This window comes from Colobus angolensis, unplaced genomic scaffold, assembly GCF_000951035.1.
Source record: "Colobus angolensis palliatus isolate OR3802 unplaced genomic scaffold, Cang.pa_1.0 Scaffold85, whole genome shotgun sequence".
Lineage (NCBI taxonomy): Eukaryota > Metazoa > Chordata > Mammalia > Primates > Cercopithecidae > Colobus > Colobus angolensis.
The window spans coordinates 3784890-3804267 of record NW_012122376.1 but is presented as its reverse complement, the minus strand read 5'-3'; the positions used below and the strand labels follow the sequence as shown (position 1 = coordinate 3804267).

The window sequence follows — 19378 nt, the reverse complement described above, 5'->3', positions numbered from 1 at the left end:
AGCTAAAAACAATGAAGTGATTTGAAGATCTCCCCTTCTTCCAAGCAAAAGAAGGAAGTTATTTGGTGCTTAGCTTTAGATTACCTCATCTTTGTCTTTGAGAAATAAAAAATAAACATGAACACATTAAATACAAACACCTACATACATACATACACATATATACACATACATTGTACAGCTCTTCCTCTTTGTTTTTTCAGGTAAGTTGATCAGACTCGTGGGTTGTTTTTGGAAGTGTTCGGAACATTTTTTGTGTAATACAAAAAGTTTATAAGTAGATAATATTTTTAGATTAGAACTAAAGACTATAAAAGGTGCATTGATGCTACATATACCTGAAAATAGTCAAGGACTTTGGTAGGACTGAAGGGAAAAGTCATTGCCTTCATACAGAAATGCTATGAAGTGGAAGGAAATGGCATGGGCATGCTCAGTCCTCAATAAAAGAAAACTACATTGAATTATCTTAAAAGTTACGGGTCCTACCAGGCTATACTTAATTGTTCATTAAATAAGTTAAGCAGAAGTTTTAGAGTTCGTTTTGTATTTGAACGTAATTACTGGAAATAGAAAACTCTTCAATCATAGCATTTGTTTTTAGTTCAAGTAGTACTTTCTGGTCTATTTGAAAGGCCTGCCCCTTTAGGAAGATTTATAGCCTTTATCTCATGCCATCCTTGATTAAGCTTTACCTTAACTTCTCTAGAGCGCACTGTTCCTCATAAGGCTGTGTAAGGTGGGTGGAGGCGGGGCATTTGTAGCCGAGCTTGTTATATGCATAGTGAGGAGTTTATCAAGCCACATTGCTGTGAAAATAATTCCTATAAGAAGGCATTCTTAATATAGTGGGTTTTCAGCCTGAAGAATGTGTATGTCTGTGTTTGGGGCGGGGGGTCATTTTTTTTTGGAGAGGATCGAAATTTGCAGAAAGGACTGCTTTGAATATTGGAGTCACATTTTCCCTGTCTTTGTACTTCTCATATTGCCTGGCAAGGCATTCCTGTATATCGTGAGGATTCAGTAAATGTGGGAATTATTTTGAAGCCTTGTTATCTTTACTAACGGTAGAAAATTGTTACATTTTACCAATCTGTTACATTCTAAGGAATATGTCTGATCTAATTCCTAATTCAAGATGGCAATTAAAATACTTTTTTAAAAGAACGCTAAGAATATTTTTACCTAGTATTAGTATTCTATCCAGCAAACACATTTGTCTTGATGTAATTTAGGAAGCACTTAGAAGTATTTGGTCCCACAGATAATTTTTTAAAAGTTGCTTTAAACCCCTTTTGCAGTAGATTGGAAGCTAATCTACTTTTTTTTTTTTTTTTGCCCAGGCTGATACCCATACTTTACGAGACTGCTTAGTAGACAGTATTACTGTATTTACCTAACATTAACTTGTGTTAAGATTAATAAAATGGCTCAGTGGTAGTGGAATGTTCTTTATAGATTTGGGCAGAAGTGGTGTTTCTGTTTCCCCCCTATTCTAACTGGATTGTAATGTTTTATTTTAGCACATTTTATTTGAAATCATCTGGTTCAACTTTTACTTTATTAATAATTCTTAATGGATATAAGGAAGACTTGGCTGTGAGAGAATCTGAAATCAAAATGTTGCCACCGTTTACTTACAGTGAAGATGGTTTCAGTTGCTCCAAGTTGTTTCAAAGCTAAAGAGCAGTATGGAAAGTTCAGCATTTGTTTTGATTCTGCTTTAAGAATGCAATGTAAAGGGCAGGAGGAGCTCAATACCAGCTGGAGGCACATCCCTGTCTCCTTGGTTTCTGCAGAGTCAGGATGAACACAGGACCAGAACCAGGGGCTCAGTGTGTCTTGTGACGTCTGGTTGCTTATACTAGATTATCGATCTTCGATCCAATTCTTACAGTCTAATAATTCCTCTAAATCCCACCAGAGCCTGGAGCCTGCACTGATGGTAAGGTAAATGTGTAGGCAGTTCTAGTTCTGGAAAGAAAATTTTTAAAGGGAAGGCAAAAAACTAATTTTCCTTACGCTTACAGGACATTTAAATGATGCATCAGGATCCAGGAAGCACAGAGAAACACTTAAAGAGTTTGGAGTGATTGCTACGGTTTGTGTTTTTTGAAGAAAATGAGAATTAAATGCTTTTCTATCTTGATGCTTGTTTTAGGGGTTGTAGAAGGTGATTTAGCTGCCATAGAAGCATACAAGTCATCAGGAGGAGACATTGCACGTCAGCTCACCGCAGACGAAGTACGCTTGCTGAACCGTCCTTCTGCCTTTGATGTTGGCTACACTCTTGTACACTTGGCTATTCGTTTTCAGAGGCAGGATATGCTAGCAATATTGCTTACAGAGGTAGGTTTGGCATTTTGGTTAAATGTTCTTTTATATTAAGGAAATCTATTCTTTAATGAAAAAAGTTTTCTTTTTTGATTTTATAATGTTTCTCTGAGCAGCTTTAAAATGTTTTGAATTCTTTTACGTCCTTTAAAAAATAACATTAAACTTAAGAGACTTAACTTAAGAGTATATGCTTTCAGATATTTGAATAGTCACAACAATGTTTGATTCATCATGTTTGGTTCAAACAAACCTGGAGTGTATCTGTCATTCTTTAGTCATTCAATTAACAGATATTTACTGCGTATTTACTGTGTACCATGCACTGGGCTGAGAAGGGATAATTGTAAAGATGTTGGCTCTTTCTTCATTGAATCTCCAGCAAAGTAGAGAAATGAACTGGTAGTTCTGTGCAGCCTGTGCCCTGGTAGATGTAAATGCCAAGCACTATGCCAGTGCTTGAAGAGTTTTGAGGTGTCATGTCGTCTTTCTTACAGCAGGTAATGTTTTTGCTGCAGTTTGAAGGGGAAGAGTTAGGAGTTAGCCACATGAAGTGGATGAGGGAGAGAAGGGAAGTTGAGGAAAGCATTTTTACAGGGCGCAGAGATGGTGGAATTTGTGGTGAATCCAGGGACTTGCAGGTAAATAAGCATGGCTGAGATGGTGATTGGGAATGGAGAGAAGGGAAGTCTGAAAGATAAGCAGGGGTTGGATTATGAAGGATCTTCTGTGTCAAGGAATTTGAAGATTATCCCTAGGGCCCTGGATGGTGTTAGGTACAGGCTCACGGGAGTGAGCAGAGCAGATTGTGTTTTGGCTGCTGTACACTGGAGAGGGGCGAGCCTGATTAGGAGGGGGTTGCAGAGGTGCTGGCAAGAACTTCTCTCAGAAGGGCAGAAGGGTAGCCACAGAAGAGTACCCAGAAGGGTAGCCTTAGAAATGGGAAGAGGGTTAGAGGGTTGGAGAAACTGAGACAGGCCCTCAGTCTGAAGAAGTAGACTGACTGACTGGATATGGGAAGATATAGAGTGGACCTAAGTTGATTCTTCCATTTCTGGCTTACATAACTAGGTACATGCTACAAATGATTGAGAGAGATTGCCTATGAATTATTCAGGATGTGACTACATTATCCAGGTTTTTTTTTTTTTTTTTAAAGCCAGAGTCTCACTCTCTTGCCCAGGCTGGAGTGTAGTGGCACGATCTTGGCTTACTGCAACCTCTGCCTCCTGGAGTCAAGCAATTCTCCTGTGTCAGCCTCCCGAGTAACTGGGATTGTAGGCGCATGCCATCACGCCTGGCTAGTTTGGTATTTTTAGAAAGATGGGGGTTTCACCATGTTGGCCAGACTGGTCTCGAACTCGTAACCTCAAGAGATCTGCCTGCCTTGGCCTCCCAAAGTGCTGGGATTATAGGCATGAGCCACCACGTCTGGCCAAGGTAACATTTTTTAATGGTAAGAGAAATAGAGTAAAAGTGCAGAGAGTCATATTAATTGTGGATTCAAATTTTGTCAGTATATATCTTTTCGTATATACTTTTGCATATTTGTTTATTCAAATTTGCCAATATTTGGGAACCACTACAGGGCACTGTATGGGGATTAAAATATTTGAAGGTTAGATGGAAACGTGATTGTAGTATTGTGTCCAGTTTCTTAAGATTCCAGTGAAGCTGGGGTGGGGGTCTTGAGAAACTGAAGGCCATGATGAAAACAAAAGGGCAGGCTTATTGAGTATAAATAAGGGAGAAGGGAACTTTTCAGATAGAGGGATCCAGGTTTTAGAATGTGAGATAGAAGAATTAGAGTTTTTCTAGTGTTGAAGGCCTGGCTGCATTTGTGTTGTGCTGCCTAGTCGTGTTGTCTGTTGTATATTGGAAGGGCCATCAATGTGGAGTTGTAGTTGCTGGTGGTGACAGGAGCCAGCATTAAGAAGACAGTTGTAAACTAGGGTGAAAGTCTTTAGGGGCTCCCCTGAGGTAGGTAGAAGATTATTACAAGGTTTTAGAGGGGCCATCATGAGTCGTTGAGCTCCTGAGACAGTCTGAGGACTAACAGTGGGATGATGATAGAACATCAGTATATTTATTGCAGTATCACAGATTATCTGGAAACTCAGCAGCTAAGACAACAAGTGTATGTTATCTCACAGAGTTCGTGAGGGTTAGAATCCAGGAGCTACTTAGCTGAATAGTTTTGACTCACGATGTCATGAGGTTGCAGTCAAGTGGTCCAGGGCTGTAGTTGTCAAAAGACTCAACTGGGGCTAGAGTATCTGTTCCTAAGCCCACTCAGGTGGCTTTTGGCCGGAGGCTTCAGTTCCGTGCCATGCAGGCCTGTCTACAGGGATGCTCATGATACAGCAGCTGGTTTCACCCCCAGCAAGTGATCCAAGAGAGGCACAGAGTACAAGAGAGTGATCCAGTGTCTTTGAAACCTGCAGTGTCTTTTATAAATGGGTTTAGGAAGCAATATACCATTACTTTTGCTGTATTCTGTGGGACATGTGGAACAACCCCGGAACAGTGTGGGAGAGGTGGAGGGGGTTTGTTCCAGGCAAAGAGCAAAATTGGTCATGGATTCAGTCTCCATGGAATAAATACTCCAAAGGACAGAATTAAAGGGGCCAGTAGGGAGACTGGAAGTGGGGGAGCCTGGACTAAGTCTAGAGTAAGGGGGTGTGTTGCAGAGAATGCTCAGCCAAATTCTTTTGGAATGAGAACAGGAGAACATTAGAGTTGGGGCTATGTATGTGGGGCAGGAGTTTTCATCCGATTCTGTGTCATGGACCCTGTTGGTAGTCTCATGAAGCTTAAGGACTCCTTCTCAAAATACTGTTTTTAAATAAAATAAGAAGTAAATGAGATTACAAAGGAAATCAGTTGTATTGAAATAATAGCTACCAAAATACTAAACTAAATTTGTGATATATAAGAAAATACATTTTAATATTGGTAAAAAGGTGGGGAAAATGGATTTAACTTGAATTAAAACCAAATTCCCATTAAAGTTCATGGACCATTCCCAAGATCATGGACCCTAAGTTAAGAACTCCTAGCCTATGGAAACGGTTGAGAACCATAAAGTTGAAGAGGTCAGAAGGTGAGTGGCAGGCTTCAGGGGCACATCCTACTTAAGGATGGTGGCGGAAGGGGTTGTTTGGGGGGCTAGGTTTCTTTTAGAATGTTTGTGGTAGTCAGGGTCCAGTCCAGGTGGTTTTTGGAAAGGGCCTGAGAGCTAGCTGATTGGAATAAGCTATTTTTGAATTTACTTTGGGGGAGCCGTTTTAGCTATGTTGCTTGAGAAATAGTCAATTATATTCTGAAAATATTTAATATTTGGTTTTCCATGTTTGAGTGTTGATGAATGGTTGGGCTCTTGGATTTAAGATGTAGTGAGAATTTTCATGGTTAATGGTAATCTTGGTGAATAAAGTCTAGCAGAACTGAATTTCCATGTAGGAGTTTTTTAATTTTTAATTTTTTTCTTTTAAGACAGGCTTTCTCTCTGTTGGCCAGGGGTGTGATCATGGCTCACTGGAGCCTCATCCTCCCTGGCTCAAGTGATCCTCTCACCTTTCAGCCTCCCCAGTAGCTGGGATTACTGCTGCATGCCACCAATGGCTAGCTAATATTTTGGGTTTTTTTGTAGAGGCAGAGTTTCATTATGTTGCCGAGGCAGGTCTTGAATTCCTGAGCTCAAGTGATCCTCCTGCCTTGGCCTCACACAGTGCTGGGATTATAGATGTGAGCCAGCACACCCGGCTGGAGTTTCAGAATAGGGAGTCAGTTGACTGTGTGGGGTATGCGGGGTTTTTGAAACATTATTTCTTTAATAGCAATAACAGTTAGTTGTCTGCATATGTGATGTAGATGACATTATCAGTAAACCTTAGTCTTTGAGAAGAGGAAGGGGCTGGAAGACCTGTTGCGTCAGACCCCACTGTGGCTGGAAGGGCAGGTTGGTGACATCAGGGAACAGGCTCACTGTGGCTCACTCTGGATTTTTTTTTGTCAGAGTCTCTCTCTGTCACCCAGGCTGGAGTGCAGTGGCGCGATCTCAGCTCATTTTAACTTCCTCCTCTCGGGTTCAAGCGATTCTCATGCCTCAGCCTTCCAAGTAACTGAGACTACAGCTAATACTTATAGTAGTAGTTTTAGTAGAGACAAGGTTCCATCGTGTTGGCCAGGCTGGTCTCGAACTGCTGAACTGAACCAATCCACCCACCTCAGCCTCCCAGAGTTGTTGGGATCATAGGCGTGAGCCATTGTGCCTGGTCTCGAATTCCGTTTGTTACTGGCAGATGCTCAACTGTGATTTTAGAATTCTGTGTTTGTATTTTTATTTAGCTCCACAAATTAGATATGACTGAAATGTAAAGTTAAATTAAATCTTTGCAACATTTGTTGCTATTTAGCATTTTAAAAAGAAGAAAAAAATGACGAAGAAAGTTTTAGCCTTCCTTTTTTGTTGTTGTTGTTTTCTTGCTTAGAGGACTGTGCAGTAGTGCTCCCATCTCACTCCTGTCAGGCTGAGCTTCAGAGGTTGGCAGTCTGTGTTTAAACTTGGAGATGCCAAATGCTTTTTTAAAAACTCAATGGAGAGGAAGAAAGGGGGCTTGAGGTCAGTGGGAACTAACCCTTTAAATACTGTGCTTTTTTTGAGTCCAAGTTAGGGTACTTGAATCTTGTGGGAGAAGAGTGCAGTTTTCCCTTTCTCTATCAGCTGTGATTCTCTGCTTCTAAAGAATGTTTTTATTGGGTGCACGATGGTTAGTCTGCTTAGGTTTTCTGTCCTGATATGTCTATGAGCAACACCCTTTTCCATAAATTTGTATTTCCTTGTGATAAATTATTAAATAGAGTTACTGAATCAGAGGATAAAACATTTTTATGACTGTTTCTGAAATATTATACTGGTGTATACTTTCATTGGTAAGGAAATAATACCCAGTGTATTTTAAGATTAAAGAAAACCTTGAGTTACTGGAAAGTTTTGCTGATTTCTTTTAAATACTGTTGTTTTCTGCTTCCATTTGTGGTACATGAGGTGAGAGGAAAGTTTCTTTTGTATTTAAGGTGTCTCAACAAGCAGCAAAGTGTATTCCAGCAATGGTGTGTCCTGAACTGACAGAACAAATCCGGAGAGAGATAGCTGCCTCTCTTCATCAGAGAAAGGGGGATTTTGCTTGCTATTTTCTGACTGACCTTGTAACATTTACATTGCCAGCAGGTAACTGCAAAATCTAATGTAAAAAGACTTTTTCATTTTATTATAGTTATATTTGTGTATATAGGTGAAAAATGTTTTTGTTAGAAAGCACATAACATAGCTACTACACGTGCATCTTAAATTACTTGACTGTCTTATTTATGCTGGAAGTGAGCATGCGGAGGGCTACTTGTTAGTAAATGCTTTTGCTATCTGAGAGGAAGTAGTGGACCTCAGATTATTTTTTAAAAATCTGTTTTACTCTTTTATTTTTCTCTTTGGTTTTATTTTAGAATATCCTTTAAGAAAAACTCCTTTGAAAAATTTTCCCTTTTTCATTCTGGTATGTTATTTTGAAATTAGATAGCTATATTGGTTACCTGGTATTAAGAGATGGGATTAGAACATGAGCTTTTGATGGGTAGAGTCAGAGTGTTTGAACACATGGCATTCTCTTGAATGTATCATTCCTTTTTTACTCATTTTATTTATTTCTACTGTGTTTGTGAAGCAACTTTTCATTTTTCAATTCATTGACAGTTGAAAATGTCCTCCAGAATGTTTTTTGTCAGTTGGCATCGAATAAATACAACAAACACCCAAAGTTTCTAAAATCTTTAATCTGAGATCTCTTTGTTTTGTTGCTGTTATTTTTTTTTTTTTAAATTGAAACGGGGTCTTGCTCTGTTGCCTAAGCTGGAGTGCAGTGGCATGATCATAGCTCACTGCAGCCTTCAACTTCTGGGCTGAAGTGATCCTCCTGCCTTAGCCTCCTGAGTAGCTAGGACCATATGTAGGCTCATGCCACCCACCCCTGGCTGATTTTTAATTGTTTTGTAGAGATGGAGTGTTGCTTGGGCTAGATCTGAGTGTTTTTAATTTTTATATTCAGACAAACAGGAACGTTTACGAATTGGAGGAGATAGTAATTAAGTTTTCTGAAATTGGAGGAAGTTTCATTTGAAATGCACTCATTCTGTGCATTTTCTGTGTATTTAAGCTTACCCCAGAATGATTAGATTTTTTAAAATTTATTTTTTATTTTTATTTTTTGAGACAGGGTCTCACTCTGTCATCCAGGCTGGAGTGCGGTGGCAAGATCATGGCTCATTGCAGCCTTGGCCTCCCCAGGCTCAAACAGTTCTCTCACCATAGCCTCCTGAGTAGCTGGGACTACAGGTGTCTACTGCCTCGTCTGATTAATTTTTGTATATTTTTTGTATAGAGACAGGGTTTTGCCATGTTGCCCAGGCTGGGCTCAGAATCTTGAGTTCAAGCAGTCTGCTGGCCTCAGCCTCCCAAAGTGCTGGTATTATAGGCGTGAGCCACTGCACCCGGCCCAGAAAAGAAATATTTTACCTCACACATGTTATACTTGTATATTAAGAAAAAGCTATCTGATAACCTTCAACGGAAAGGGAGTTATTTTAGAGACAGTTACTAGTAGATAATTAATAAGTGTAATTAAGTATAAGTTAAGTTATGAAACAAAAGATCTTTTAAGTTTGTTTTTTCTTTGTAGATATAGAAGATTTGCCCCCAACTGTCCAAGAAAAATTATTTGATGAGGTGCTTGATAGAGACGTTCAAAAAGGTAAGCATGGAATTAATGAGTATAATTTACCTTTCATCTGATCAGGTAAGTTTTGTTTAGTAAAGCATGGTGTAGTTTGGTGTATAATCAACTTGCTTTATTTTTATTTTAAATTAAAGATGTAAAGTCCTGAAGTTCAGTGTTACATTGTATGGTTCACTGTCATAGAGTGAACAAATAAAGATACAAAAATTTTAAAACCTTGGTTCTCTGCTTCCTGTTCCAGAATGTGTATGTTTCTATATTAAACACTTTTTAGAAAATAAAACTAAAGAATTTAAAAGTTGATTAAATTATTCTAGAGACAGAAGATGTTTCAAGTACTCAGAAGTTTATATTTCGATTGGTCAATTTTATTTAGGTGTTTATTGGTAAATTACATATAAACCATTTTATATCTAGAAAATAGGTTCTTTTTCCCCATGAATATTCTCTAATGACATAGGTATGGAAATGAACATGTATTTAAATCCATCGTACAGAATTAGAAGAAGAGTCTCCGATTATTAATTGGTCCTTGGAATTGGCTACACGTTTGGACAGTCGATTATATGCACTTTGGAACCGGACTGCAGGAGACTGCCTACTTGATTCAGTACTACAAGCTACCTGGGGCATCTATGACAAGGACTCGGTGCTTCGGAAAGCCCTGCATGACAGCCTGCATGACTGTTCACATTGGTGAGCTGGCATTCTGCCCCGTTTCAACCCAGGAGTGCATTTGCTGGATCATTTCCTTGTAGTGGTGGAGTACTTTTTATATGTCAGTTATATTTTCTATGGAAACTAGAGAAAAAAACAGTTCGTTTTGGACATTAAAATACTTTGAACATGTCCATGGTTTTTGTTTTTGTTTTTCCCCCAAGAAACGAGATAAAAGCAAGAATAAATGGTTTTTATACTTTTTTTTGCTAAATTTTAAAATAGAAACATTTGAAGCTTTAAAATGCAAGCATTTATTGTTTCTATAAAACAGAAGCAGTATATTTGAATATTTCAAATGCAGCATTTCAAGTTATATAGTAGCCTTAAATATTGATAAGGCCTTTGCTCATCTTTTTAGGGATTGATTGATTGATCAATCCATCGATGGAAGCAGGGTCTGGCTCAGTTGCTGGGCTGGAGTGCAGTGGTGCAGTCTTGGCTCACTGCATCCTCCACCTCCTGGGCTCAAGCCATCCTTCCATCTCAGCCTCCTGAGTAGCTAGAACTACAGGTGCTCATCACCATGCCCGGCTGTTTTATGTATTTTTGGTAGAGATGGGGTTTTGCCATGTTTCCCAGGGTGGCTTTGATAATCCTGATCTCAAGCGATCCACCTGCCTGAGGCTCCCAAAGTGCTGGGATGACAGACCTGTGCTGCCGCACCCAACCTTATTTAACATTTGTGTTCACCTAAGAGGTTATCTTGACATTGTGTTACAAGTTTTTTTTCCTTCCTGAGGGAATCTTAAGATCACATTCTTTATTTTGCAAATTTTCAAACCCATGGAATAATTTTTTAAAAATTCAGTGCAACAGATCCTGGTGTTTTCTTCATTCAGTTGAGCAGTTGTTAACATTTTGTCACACCTGCTGCATATCTCCATACAGAAAGACTCTTGGGTCAGTTCGTTGTAGACATCATGATGCTTTACCCTTCAAAATATTAACATACATCTTTCCAGAACAAGAATATTCTCCTACTCACCCACATCCCCATTCCTACATCTAAGTAATTCAACATTGATTCTGTTATCTAACAGTTCATAATCACATTTCTCCAATTGTCTCAAAGTGTTCTTTATATATATATATTTTAACAGCATGCAGTCACTGGAAAAATAATTGTTTTTGTGAATGAATAGTTCAGATCTTTACATTTATTTGACTTATGTGGTATTTTCTTGGTTCTTTGAACATTATCTCATTTAGTTATTACAGGCATGAGCCACCGTGTCCGGCCTATAAGTTACTTTCTTGAGAGCTAAATTGTAGATCAAAGCATAATGCAGTATGGCTGGGGTGTGTGGCTCATGCCTGCAATCCCATTGCTTTGGGAGGCCGAGGCAGGCAGGCCAGGAGTTCAAGAGCAGCCCGGCCAACTTGTTGAAACCCTGTCTACTAAAAATACAAAAATTAGCCAGGTGTGGTGGTGCATGCCTGTAATCCCAGCTATTCGGGAAGCTGAGGCACGAGAATTGCTTAAATCCAGGAGGAAGAGGAGGTTGCAGCGAGCCAAGATCATGTCACAGCACTCCAGCCTGGGTGACAAAGAGTGAGACTGTCTTGGGGAGGGGGTGGAGGGGGGAAAGCATAAGGTAATAGAGTAACAATTTGTGGGCACATTAGAGAAATAAAATAGCTTCCTGGATGACCTGACTGGATGTATATTAAAGCTAAAGAATGAATGTATCACTCAGGTAGTTTTAGTCAATTAGTAATTGTCCTGGAGAGAGGACGTTTTTGTGCCTCTTAGTGGAGATGGCTGTATGGTAGTATGAAGTGGGTTCATCGGGCTAGGTAAGCCTGATTCTGGTCAGTGCTCTGCCTGTCTGGCCCTCTTGATCAGATCCCATGGTCAACAAGCAGCTTCCTGCTCCTGATTTTCTTGACCACTGCTATGGACCTGTCTGTGTCAAGAGGATGAGCCTGGTTTGGTTTCTAAGACAGTGGGTTCTTGGCATTGTGGTTTTACAGGTCTGCCTTGTAGTTTGGTTAATGTGACTCTGCCCTGTAAGCCAGGTTTGAACTGTGGTAAATCTACCACTTTGCAGGTCCCCTCTAAAAAGGCAGCCAGTAATCTTTGGTGGTAATTTCCTATTTTTTTTTTTTTTTAAGACAGAGTCTTACTCTGTTGCCCAGGCTGGAGTGCAGTGGCATGATCTCGGCTCACTGCAACCTCCGCCTCCGGGGTTCGAGCAATTCTCGTGCCTCAGCTTCCTGAGTAGCTGGGATTACAAGCAGCGCCACCATACCCAGCTAATTTTTTGTATTTTTAGTAGAGATGGGGTTTCACCATGTTGCCCAGGCTGGTCTCGAACTCCTGAGTTCAGGCAGTCCGCCTGCCTCGACCTCCCAAAGTGCTAGGATTACAGGTGTGAGCCACTACGCCTGGCCTTTTCTTTGGTGGTAATTTCCTGATCTGTTGAAAGGCCAAAAGTACATTGTGGATTTTAGAAGTGGTGTCTTTTTTTTAGTGGTGAGTGCTTTTGTTGTTGTTTTGTTTTTTTGAGAAAGAGTCTTGCTCTGTCACCCAGGCTGGAGTGCAGGGTTACGATCTTGGCTCACTGCATCCTTTGCTTCCTTGGGCTCAGGTGATCCTCCCACCTCAGTCTCCTATGAGTAGCTGGGACTATAGGAGTGTGCCACCACATATGGCTCATTTTAAAATGTTTCTGTAGAGATGAGGTTCTCACTGTATTGCCCATGCTGGTCTTGAACTCCTGGACTCGAGCGTTTCTTCTGCCTTAGCCTTCCAAAGTGCTGAGATTACAGGCATGAGCTACTGCACCTGGACTTTTTTTTTTTTTTAAACAAAGACATTTGTGGTGAGTAAGAATTGCTTTGGGGTTTATTCCCACCTGTTCCTCAGAGCTGGCTATGGGTGATCTTGTGAGTCTGAGTTGTCACTAATGCTTGTATCGGGACTGGAATTCTCAGATGGTTGTGAGTCATTTGAGGTCCCAGAAGTCTAGCATAGAGATAGGGAGATTGTGGGCAGATCTCTTGAGCCTAGGAGTTCAAGACAAGCCTTGGCAACATAGCGAGCGAAACCCTGTCTCTACCAAAAAATACAAAATTTAGCCAGGCGTACCTGGTAGTGTGTGCCTGTAGCTCCAGCTACCTAGGAGGCTGAGGTGGAAGGGTCGTTTGAGCCTGGAAGGTTGAGGCTGTGCTGAGCCAAGATCATGCCACTGCACTCCAGCCTAGGTGACAGAGTGAGATTCTGCTAAGAAAAAAAAAAAAAAAGATAATCAAGGGGAGAAATAGAATCTGATAGGCTAGATAGGGAGTGGGTACTAGGGTGAGAAGGAACTAGGCTGTTTGTTTACAGCCACTGGCAAGAGTTGTTGCAGCAGATCTTTTAGTCCATAGTCCTGACTCTTAAAAGATGCTTCAGGAGTGAGCACCTAGGGCTGGCATATGGACAGGTGTCCCAGAACAGCATGGTTTGGCGTCACCTCCTCCAGTCCCTGCCACTGGGGAGCTTTGCCCGATGGTTTACAGTTCAGGCATAGGAAGCTGCATTGATTACAGTGATCACACAGACATCCTTACAGTACTGGGGTGGGTTGGGATGAAAATTATCTAGTGGTTAGATAGTAAGTGTTGTTGCCATGGATTCGAGAGGTCAAATATACTAGCCTTAAGGAATAACCCTTACATAGTTCTTGTGTTGAGTTGCATCAGGTTTGTCCACTGGGCTTGTCATGTGGCCAGTAGAGAGTAGAGTGAGAGTGAGTAGGCATGGGTTTTCTAGGCCAGGAGGGGAGGAGCCAGCATATAGCTTGTGTAGTCTCCTTTTTAAGATGCTCTTTGCTGAGGTGCCGTTTGCAAAACTTAATTGAAATCAGCTGGAATGAGGTGTTTTCTTATATAAGATACATAGTAAGAACTGAGAAAGCAATTTTCTTTTATTTGAACCCCTCCACCCATCACTTCAAGATAGGCTATTTGTGTTTGTAGCTAGCTGTGCTGTTCTCTTGGATACTGCTGATTCTAGCCGACTCAGGTTCTCAAGTCTGAATATATTGTATTTGCTTTTTATTGACATGCCAACCCGATTTCCCAAGGGGCAGGTGGAGGCATTTAATGTAAATTGGGGGAAAAAAATCAGTATAAGTCTATAAGTCTTTCAGAATTATTCCTTTTTTCTTTTTGGAGGCAGGGTCTTGCTCTGTTGCCTAGACTGGAATGCAGTGGTATGATCTTGGCTCATTGCAACCTACACCTCGTGGTTCAAGCAATTCTCCCACCTCAGCCTCCCAAGTAACTGGGACTACAGGCACATACCACCATGCCCAGCTAATTTTTTTTTTTTTTTTTTTTTGTGGTATGTTGTGTAGAGACAGGGTTTCGCTATGTTGCCCAGGCTTGTCTCAGACTCCCACCTCGGCCTCCTAAAGTGATTGTTTTTGTTATTACGGAGAATTGTCAGCCGGGCCTGATGGCTCAGGCCTATACCAGCACTTTGGGAAGCTGAGGCTAGAGGATTGCTTGAAATCAGGAGTTCAAGACCAGCCTGGGCAACATAATGAGACCCTGTCTGAAAACAAAGAAAAACACAATGAGATACTACTTCACATGCACAGAAATAGCCATAACCAGAAAGACAGATAATAACAGTGTTGTTGAGAATTTGAGGAAATTGGAATCTTCATACATTGCTGATGGCAACGAGAAATGTTCTAGGTCTTGAACTCCTGGGCTCAGGTGATCTTCTAGCCTCAGCCTCCCAATTAGCTGGGATTGCAGGCACATGGGCTGATTGTGGATTGTGGTTTTGATTTGCATTTCCCTATTTAAGTGATGATATTGAGCCATCTTTTCATGTTCTTACTGCTCATTCATGTATCTTCTTTGGTTTAGTACTTTTCACGTCTTTTGCTCATTTTTAAATGGGTTGTCTTAATATTGATTTGCAGGTGTTGTTTGTATCAGATCCCTCATTGGATATCTGCTTTGCAGATATTTTTCTCTATTCTGTGGCTTGTCTTTTCACTTCATTAGCAGTGTCTTTTGAAATCAGGAGTCTTTAATTTGATCAGGTTCAGTTTATCAATGTTTTTCTGTTATTGCTCATGCTTTTGCTGTTGTATCTGAAGAGATTTTTGTCTAGCCCAAGGTCATAAAGATTTACTCCTGTGGTTTCATATAAGAATTTTATAGTTTTAACTTCTACGTTTAGGTCATTTTTGTTTTACATTTTGAGGTCATTTTTGTTGAAAGTGTGAGGTGTCCTAAATTCACCTCTTTGCATGTGGATACCCAGTTGTTTCAGTACCTTTAATTGAAAAAACCCTTTCTACATTCTATTGCCTTGGCGATTTTGTCGGAAATTATTTGACTATACAAGTAAAGGTTTGTTTCTGGATTCTTACTAGTAATTTTTCTGTTGATCTGTTTTTCCATTGGGCTATCCTCATGTCAGTACCAGACTGTCTGGATGTTCATATCATTTTAATAAATTTTGAAATCAGGAGTGTAAGTCATCTGACTTTGTATTTCTTTTTCAACATTGTTTTGACCATTTTGAGTCCTTTGGATTTCCATACAAATTTTAGGATCCAGCTTATCAATTTTTGTAAAAAAGACAGCTGGGATTATGATTGGGATTGCATTTAATCTGTAGATGAGTTGGGGTGATGGTGGTATTGCCAGCTTGACAATATTGAGCCTTCCAGTCCATGAACGTGGAATTGAGTTTTGAATGTTAAACCAAACTGGTATTCCTGTACCATCCGGTCACATGCTGCTGGATTTGGTTTGTTTGGCTGTTCTTATGGAGACCCTGGTAGTTTCAGAGTTTAGGTCTTGGGGTGGTGAGGATGAATATTTTAACATGTTTAGTTTTAAAGTATATTTTATTGAACTCCCTTCTTCAGTGGTCTTTGTAGAGTTTTGAGTGCAATCACCATTGAATTTCTGGCTGACTTAGCTGTCTTACTTACAAACTGATTTTAGGCATTAACCAAGAAATTTCTAACTGCCTGCAACTTTCAGTAGTAACAATTTCTGTGTTTGATATTTCTCCTTGAACTTTTCAAAACATTGTATTTCATCACTGTTGCCAAAATTTTCAGACACATTTCTGTATATCTTAGCTATTATAAAAGAAGAATATATATATTTTAATTTTAAAACATTTGGAATTATAATTAAACATCCTCCGTTACCTGGAGTATGAAAAATGTTTTAAACTGAGTTTTTACTCTGGAATGTTATATTTTAATTTCTTTAGAAAATATATTAATTTACTTTCTGAGAAGCCCTTCATTAAATTACTGTAAAGTTACTTGTGACACCAACCCATTTAACTTTTTTTTTCTTTTTTTAAGTATAGACGGGGTCTCACCATGTTGGCCAGGTTGTTTTGAATTCTGGACCTCAGGCAATCCTCCTCCTTCAGCTTCCCAAAGTGCTAGAATTACAGGTGTGAGCTACCACACCTGTTCATGTTTACCTTTAATATGCTGAAACTTTAACAACAGGAACAGATTTGTCTTTGGTTTCTTTTACCTAGAATTCAGATGTATAGAAGATAAATGTGATGTTATAAACAGATTAAATGTCTGTCTTCATTTTAGAGGTCTTAGTTGGCTTGTTTTATAAGACAGTGAACCATAATTTTGAGCATAATTATTTCAGAATTGTTATATCTAATAGACAAAGAATCGATGTTGTTTTCAGTAATTCAGTGTTAAGCATAAAGGAATGTTTTCTGTCATTGCAGTGGGTTTCTTTTTGGTTGCTTTTGAATTATTAGGTGATCATCAGAGAGAAATTATTTATGGAAAGAAATCTCAGGGAGATGATCTTGATACTATGAACACACGGAATATTTCCCATCTGTTGTTTATACAAGTGATCAAGTAGGTGGTGTACTATACATTGATAGAGAAATGTAGTGTCTTTGTATCCAACATTTCAGATGACTTTTTTTTTTTTTTGTAAACTAATTGTAGACAGTCGAAAATAACCAGTCTCATAATTAGCGTTTGAAGTTTGAAAATTTGGTTGTTCGTAAATCAAATTCTGGCTAAAGATGTTAAAGGATGTTACAAGGTATCTGCTAGCGATTGAGGGAGGCATTTTTCATTTGAAAAATACATTACCAACCAGGCAAAATAAAATTATTGTTTCACAAACTGCTTAAAGACTGCGTTAAAGAAAAATGATCAGAACTGTAAATGTTTTATTTATAGAAGGCTTATTTATTTATTTTTTTTACTATCCTGCTTTTTCAGGTTTTACACACGCTGGAAAGATTGGGAATCATGGTATTCTCAGAGCTTTGGTTTACATTTTTCCTTGAGAGAAGAACAGTGGCAAGAAGACTGGGCATTTATACTCTCTCTTGCTAGTCAGGTGAGGATGCTTCAGGTCTCGTTGCTTCTATGAGAAAAGTGAGCGTGTAGTCTAAATTGATTTATTTGAGCAAACCCTTTTGGGGGCAATGTGGTCAAAGAAAAGAATGCTTGACTTGATATCAGTCAACCTGGGTTCTAGTGATGACTGCTATATATCAAATAAATAGCATAGTAAGTATAGATGACCATAGCAAGTCCTCATGCAGAACAGGGGAGAGAGTAATATGTGTTGTTATATTGAATGATTAAAAAACATCAAAAAGTGAAAGCTGTGCTGTGACGGTTACATACACTAGATCGTCTTAGGATGGCTCTCCATTCCTGTAGCGTAGGCTTGATGCCTATGGTACCTATCCAGGTGAGCTCTGTTCTGTCTCTGGGGACACTTACTCAAGATCACTGAACTGGTATAGGTAGGTACTTGCATTGCTGTTGCTGATCTCTTAGGCCCTGAGGATCCAGTTGTCAATCTTTATAATGCTCCCTGTGGTGAGGAAATACCTGTGTCATACAGGCAAAGGGAAAGGGTAGTTTAGCTTACTCTGAACTAATTACCATCAATAGGAATGATTTCTGATTAATGTGGGAATGAATTTTTCCGAGTTTGCTAACCCCTTTTTATTAATGAAGGCTTCCTGTAACACGGAACTGTGGAGGGTTGTCCCTTAGACTCTTGGTTTCATGCTTTATGTTATGAAGCACTTCAGTATACCAGACTGTAAAGTACAAATAGATATACAACTGCTCCTTTTTTTTCCCCATAAAGCACCATGGTTCATTTGAACTTAGAGAAGGAGGTACCGCATCTTTGGGTAATCTGGGCAGGATTCATAGTGGTTGATTTACATGAGACATGTATCTCACACCATGCATTGTAGCTCGATGATGGACCCATTTAATATTAGTAGTCACAAGTTAGGTGATACTGCCATTTACATTTGCATGAAACAGGCTCACTTTTTTATTTCAGGAGGACTTTGTTGGAGGTAGTGCTTTGACAGTAACTTAACCAGAATGTGATAATAAAGCATCCTTAGCTATCTGAATTTCTGGTTCTTGAGGTTGGAGAGTTAGTGGTGAGGTTGGGTAGCAAGGGATATTTCAAAATATGTATGCACATCTATATAATTTGTGAGTTTGGGTGGTAAATGATATTTGCATGTAGCCTTTGTAGATTTCTTTTACAGTGTTATTGGATTTATTATTTGAGGAATCAAATGCTGCTTTGACAATTTTTTCTTTCTTAAAAACCAACTGCGATAGTATACTGAAGGGGAGGTAGTATTGTTTTTTACACATCAGTTTTCCAGGAGTGGTAATAAAATGTTTTAAGTTTTTGTTTTGTTTTGTACAGCCTGGAGCAAGCTTGGAGCAGACGCACATTTTTGTACTGGCACATATTCTTAGACGACCAATTATAGTTTATGGAGTAAAATATTACAAGAGTTTCCGGGGAGAAACTTTAGGATATACTCGGTTTCAAGGTAAGCCATCATTCAGGAGCATTTTACAAGTTTCTTGGAACAGAATGGCTCAGGTGTCAGAAAGGAGCAGTGGACAGGGGAATGTGAACAAGGGCAGTGAGGGAGTGGCTCTTTCTTCCTGTAACTGTTGGGATTTTCTTCCCTCCCTTTCCAGGTGTTTATCTGCCTTTGTTGTGGGAACAGAGTTTTTGTTGGAAAAGTCCGATTGCTCTGGGGTATACAAGGGGCCACTTCTCTGCTTTGGTTGCCATGGAAAATGATGGCTATGGCAACCGAGGTGCTGGTGCTAATCTGAATACTGATGATGATGTCACCATCACATTTTTGCCTCTGGTTGACAGTGAAAGGAAGCTACTCCACGTGCACTTCCTTTCTGCTCAGGAGGTAAGCAGTGTCTTTCTCCCATGAACTATTTCCAGTAGTGACCTTGTACCAGAAACAGCGTGAGGTGCCTTTCAGGTGTGGTTTTATCTGCACTGTCACTTAATTTCTGAATGTGATTGTAGTAATTGCTGAAGATACCAGTTATACTTTGAAACTTACCTTTTCAAAACTGCTGTATGGGGGACACATCAAGGAACTTAAGGTGGTGATGGGTTTTAAAAAGTAAAGATGAGGTTTGTGATTTAAATACGGCATTTAGGGAATGAGAAGCAAGTTTTTATCTGAAAGCAGAGTTCCA

At 39.6% G+C, this 19378-nt stretch overlaps 1 protein-coding gene across 1 annotated transcript in view; it reads left to right on the top strand.

Moving 5' to 3' along the window:
* Positions 1–19378, top strand: part of ZRANB1 (zinc finger, RAN-binding domain containing 1) — a 52212-nt gene that overhangs the window by 29413 nt on the left and 3421 nt on the right. The window contains exons 3-9 of the mRNA XM_011930202.1: positions 2162–2349; positions 7414–7567; positions 9069–9140; positions 9623–9821; positions 17090–17210; positions 18567–18696; positions 18851–19080. Coding sequence (XP_011785592.1) covers positions 2162–2349; positions 7414–7567; positions 9069–9140; positions 9623–9821; positions 17090–17210; positions 18567–18696; positions 18851–19080 — 1094 coding nt within the window. The remainder of the gene's footprint in view (positions 1–2161; positions 2350–7413; positions 7568–9068; positions 9141–9622; positions 9822–17089; positions 17211–18566; positions 18697–18850; positions 19081–19378) is intronic.